Raw genomic sequence first — 5,519 nt, 5'->3', positions numbered from 1 at the left:
GCTATCATGCCCCCGGAATTTAGGGGGCCTCTTTGGGCTATATGGGTATAGCATAGCATGTTGCACACATGCTGTGGGTTTCATGTTTCCCACACAGCAACCAGCAGCGTACAAATTCAAGCTGAATTTCCGTTTAAATTGTATAATTTAGAGGGTATAGAAAATAACTGCCTGGGTTTTACTTGTAAGAAATGTAATTTTTTCTTATATGAATTATTATTCAAAGTAAAAAATTAAATATTTTTTGTAATCTGTGTAAGTAGAGTTCTTTAGATGAAGATTTTTGTTGAATTATTGGTTGTAGGGAGAGTGGCACAGAATACGACCCATTGCTGGTTTTTTTTGCCACTCTCCCTACAGCCAAAATTCAACAAAAATCTTTTTAAGAATCCTTTAAATCCTTTAAAATTTCAGAACAAACAAGGATTTCTTGGTCCCTGAATAGGACTAAATATTTTTCTGAATTTTTATGCTGAATTTTAACTGAAAATATGCGTTGAAGACGAAGACTTTTGTGTCTCTCAAACTTAAATCTTGAAGACATTTCTTCAAGATCCTAAATTCAGACGCTTACTACACTTTGATCTTAGCCGTTAAACCGAGAAGCGATATTCAGACGCTTAGTAAACTAAGAATATTTGTGAGATCATTTTACGATTGAGAATAAAACGGAAAATAAACAAAACAGGGGTTGAAATTACCGTCCGCCATTAATTTGCTGAGTTCGGCTAAGAAGGGACTTTGTCAGGCCCCTGAGTCAGATGGTCTTAGGATTTTTATTTTCTAAAGTTTTCTTGAGCGGAACTTTAGATTTTTTTTGAATTTTTTTTATGAATATTTCAAAAATTTTGAAAAAACTCTAAAAATCTCTAATCTCTCTAAAGACATATTAGGCAAATCAGGTAATTCAGCAAAGTTTTTGAAAAGAAAAATCTATGAAAAATCCATCAAATTCGGAAGATTCAGATAATTTTCTTTACTTGCTGAATTTATTAATCGATTTTGAAGGTTTTATTCTTTTGCTGAATTTCTTATTTAGATTCCACATATTTTATTCAAAATTTGAACGTTTTGATTAGTTTCTAAATAAATTTTCTTCAGCCTCAGAATTTTAATTTAGATTTTGATTTCTTGTGCTCAGTTTTCGAATTTTTTATTTGATTTTTTAAATTCTAATTCAGCTTTTGAAATAAAATGTAAAAAGACTTTTATTTGTCTTAAAATTACTCTTTGTTTGGCAAATGCTAAGGCCCTAAGTTGAAGCAGATTGTGGGTGAGAGATTAAAGCAATGATCTCATAATATTGATAAAAAAATTGACTCATATATTAACTTTCTTTCCGAGAAAGTCAGAGAAAATATTTAAAAGGAAATTTTATTAATCAGTATCTAAAAGAAGAGAAAAGAATAAAACTTTAGAAATTAAATGAAAAAAACTCAAAAAATGTGAAAAAAATCGGAAACCGATCAAAATTTCAAAAGAAAGACTTCAAGACGGAATAAAAGCTTAACTAACTGATAATCTGAATAATAAAATATTCAGTAAATGAATAAGAAATTCAGGAATTAATCAAAAAATTGATAAAAACTTCTCAAACAAATTAAAAATCTAATCTAATGAAAGGAATTCAAAATCTGATTAAGAAATATAAAAAATAAAGAATAAACAATTCCAGAAATTCTGCAAATGACCAAATAAATCAGAAGCTAAATTAGAATTTTAAAAGTTCAACAAAAAATCTAAAACTGAATTTAAAAAAACCTGAATCTAAAGAAAAAGAATTCTGAAGTCAAAGAAAATTTATTTTTAAACTGATCGAAGTTGTATTGGAACTTGGAACGTTCAGTAAATACTTTAAAGAGAAATAAAAGACTTTTCTTTTACGTTTTTAACGTGTTTAATCATTTTTCCCAATATAAATTACACGAATTATCCTCATTTTCTCTTCTCAACGTTGCTGCTGATTTACTTTCCCTTCTTATAGAGAACAGGATCAGACATATAGTGATTTTTGAAATCACGAAATACATTTTCATTTTGATAGTTGTCCATAGATCGAGAAATTCTGCATGAGAAATTAAAGATTTTTTTCAATTCATGAATATTTTTGGGTTTAAAAAAAAATTAATTCCTTACCTATGTCCTTTGGGCACATCATTATTGCTGGAAAAATTCCTACTTAGAGGAACATTAATTTCCACGGAAGAGCCATAATTCGAGAGACTCTGCGCCGGTAATTCCAGGCTGTGCTTCCCACTGTACACGTCCAGTACAGCATTCTTGGTCAGTTGCATGAGATTGGCAAGAGTGGTCCGTAAGTCTCTCTTTGTAATGCCCAACTGGAATTGCAGTTGAGCTATATTTTGATTGAGTAGAAATACCGCGTACTGCGTCACATCCGGTGGGGGCATGATGCGGCAGTAGAGGGGGAAACTACCGTGGAAATGAAAACAAAATATTGAGCCTTATTCAGCGACCAAGAAATCCTCGAAAACTTTGAATTTTGTACTGAAATTTCAAGATCTAAAGCGAATTTCAAGGGTTTTCAGAGGAAGCAACTTACACTCGATCCGTCTCTGGGAGAACTTTAATATTGTCCACTATTCTCGTTCTAGAACCTTCGAGTTTTATTGAGTTCCTGTGCAAATAAAAAAAATTAAATAAAAAGAAGAAAAAAGGACTTGGAAGCTCACCTTAGGGGGATATTGAGGATAACTGAACACATGTGAACAGCATGAGCGGCATAGCCGAGTGCCACGCTCACGGACAAGGCGGGAATGGTATCTGTGAAGGATTCCGAGTCCGGCAGGGAGATCCCGTTGATGGTGAAGAAGCCACCGTCATGCTGCCGAACCTCGTAGATGTCACTGAGTTCCCGGAGTAGGTGCTGCCGTCTCTTGGTCAGTTGCGTTCTGACTGTGTCGTAGGTGTCGTGATGTGCAGCACAGGCCACCTTCAGCTGCAGGAAGTTATCACGTTCACGACTCAACTTCCTGTACATGGACATCAGCCAGGATTCAGTCTCAATGTTCGTATCACACATCTTTCCAAGGCGCCCTTCGAGTTGACGAACGTGCGTCCGGGCGCGATCTCGCTCAGCCGACAGGAGGCGCACGCGGAACTTGGCCACTTCAATCTTCTGCCGTAGCTTCTGTGCCTGCAGAATAACCTCCGGATCCGGACGTTCGGGTTGCTGATTGAGTAATCGCGTCAACTGCCTCCCCATGCCCGTGTTTCGTCGGGGCGCCTGAAAGAGGGCACTATTGGCAATGAGGGTGGGATTGAGGCAAACGGGGCTCTTCACGGAAATCCTATCGACAACCTCCTTGGAACTTTCACGCCTATTCTTCAACTGTCGCTGCTTCTGCTGCAACAGCAGCAAATTGAATATGTTGTAACTAGCATTCACATGGCAGGCAGGCACTTCCCGGCAGAGGAAGCGCACCCTAAAGGGATCCGAGAGATCCCTGAGAATCCTATCTTCCTTCTCCACCTCACCATTCTCAAGTGCCAGCCCTTTCTCCCCATTGGGGCATTCAATCACACTCTCAGCCGCTGTGTACCAGCTCCCGTGCAGCCGAAAGATCAGACTATTCTCTCGCACGGCATTTGTGTTGGAAATCTTCACGAGACCCGACAAGTAAACGCCCCAGAAGACGAGAACACAATCACTCTCCGGGTGCTCAGCGTCGAGGCTGTGCTGCCAGATACGAACACACACAGATCGGGCGGATGATTTGAGAATTGTAGAGCTGCGTATCTCCTGCCATCTGGCCACTTCCTTGCCGCCGTCCACTTTCTCGCTCGTGTAGAAGGGGGCCGACATTGTGGACAGGTGCAGAGTGAAGTAAATCTGACATCCTGCTTGGCATCTCACACGACCTGCTGTGATCTGTGTGAGACTCCGGAGGCGTAGCTGCTGTGTCGCCAGCATTACTCCGCACAATCAACTACAATACAGAAGCCTTTATCTCTGCCCACACTGTGTGTTGGATTGTCCAGGAAAATTTATTCTGCACTGTCAACAAAAACTAACCTCATTTGTCACAAAACACACAAAATTCGCCCATTGAATGTGCAAACTTTGTAAACTTATCTCTCACTTTGGGTAAATACAACCTTTGCTCATTCAATAAACGAGTTTTTCACTCTTTGTTGAGTCAAAAAATTTTCACTCGCGGAATTTTTGCGCAGGATTTTGTGAAGAAAAAGAATTTCCCCAAGATGAAACTTACGGAGATTGCGGTAAGGAAAATGCAGCAATTGTTGAGAAAAACAGAGAAAGATTAATCGGAGAATTCTCGTGATTGCAGAGAGCTGTCGCCACCCAGGTTACGGATAAGCCAAATAAGCCCCAATTGCGTGGACTCCATCATGCCACCATCAAGAGGAACCTCGCTGTTTCCCTTGTCCTCTGCACCATTTCCGTCATTGCCGTGAAGATTCTCCACAATGACCGAAGGAAGGCAAATTATGCCGAATTCTACAAGTAAGAAAAAAACTTTTAATGACATAACCTTTCCGGAAGGAGGAAAAATCAAAATATTTCCCATTTATTTTGCAGAAATTACGATGCTGAGGCTGCTTATGAGCGCATGAGGAAGGCTGGTTTGTTCCAGGCTGCCTCAGCTGATGATTAAACAGCAGCATTTGCCCATGGGAGTGTCTAGTTAAAAGATTCATTGAGAAGATTATGTAATAAATTTCCGTGAGGGAAAATGTCAAAATCTTAAGAATTTTGGGAATTTTCTAAAGAATTTCCCTTTGTGGGGATTTCTTAGGGAAATCAGGGCAAATGGGCATGGAAATTGAAGAGATTTTAGGTGTTGGTAAAAGATTTTCGTCACTTGTCGCTACTTTTGTCGTATCTATCTCAAAACTCCATATAAAAAAATCTGCTTCTATAAAACAGATTTGTCCACATTTAAAGAGTCTGAAGGAGTACATTCCCATCGTCTTCAGTGGAATTAGTGTTTAGTTTACTGACCAAGAAATGAGGATTCCTTAATTCAATTCGATTTAATTTATTCATTTCAATGGGTTTATACCCTTCTGCGTCTATCGCCGCCTTAGCGTTGTTACCAATCTCCAGGACCAAACGAAGGACAGTTGTATGTTCTTGGTCATTCATTGACCTATTTACAAAAAGGGGAATGCCCATTGAAAGACTACAGTCAAGCTGAGTAGCTGACTTACTACAAAAAAAAAGAGCTTAGGAGACAAATTATTAGGTGTGGATACAACAAGAGTTACTGATTGTGTTCATCACGAGACATATTTAGACACTAAGAGTTTCTTCACTTCATCCGGTTCACTACTATACAAAAAAAACTCCAAAACACTCCTCCTGCCCAAATCACCAATTTCCTTCTTCACGTTGTTGAAAACCTTTAAACTTCTATCATGACGACTTCCAGGAAACTCCCATGAGTAGTTGATCACATCAATAATTTCTTCCTCACCTTATCCGGATAACTAGTTTCTTAGCAATTTCAGGATTGGCATAATATGAACGAGGA

General features: G+C 38.5%; 2 protein-coding genes across 2 annotated transcripts; one reads left to right on the top strand and one right to left on the bottom strand.

The window, feature by feature from the left end:
• Positions 1–1,873: 1,873 nt before the first annotated feature.
• LOC129788619 (UV radiation resistance-associated gene protein) lies at positions 1,874–4,074 on the bottom strand. The gene is made up of 4 exons (XM_055824833.1): positions 2,694–4,074; positions 2,564–2,638; positions 2,137–2,433; positions 1,874–2,065 (listed from the first exon to the last, which is right to left on the bottom strand). The coding sequence occupies exons 1-4, from the start codon at positions 3,932–3,934 to the stop codon at positions 1,966–1,968; spliced, it is 1,713 nt and encodes a 570-aa protein (XP_055680808.1). The 5' UTR covers positions 3,935–4,074; the 3' UTR covers positions 1,874–1,965.
• Positions 4,075–4,109: 35 nt separating this feature from the next.
• On the top strand, positions 4,110–4,727 carry LOC129788621 (cytochrome c oxidase subunit 6C). Its single transcript, XM_055824836.1, has 3 exons — positions 4,110–4,245; positions 4,314–4,489; positions 4,565–4,727. Exons 1-3 carry the CDS (start codon positions 4,225–4,227, stop codon positions 4,638–4,640), a joined length of 273 nt encoding a protein of 90 aa, XP_055680811.1. The 5' UTR covers positions 4,110–4,224; the 3' UTR covers positions 4,641–4,727.
• Positions 4,728–5,519: the final 792 nt, after the last annotated feature.

This window comes from Lutzomyia longipalpis, chromosome 2, assembly GCF_024334085.1.
Source record: "Lutzomyia longipalpis isolate SR_M1_2022 chromosome 2, ASM2433408v1".
Classification (NCBI taxonomy): Eukaryota; Metazoa; Arthropoda; class Insecta; order Diptera; family Psychodidae; genus Lutzomyia; species Lutzomyia longipalpis.
Note: the sequence above shows the minus strand (reverse complement) of the source record. Positions and strands in the feature narration are given on the sequence as shown.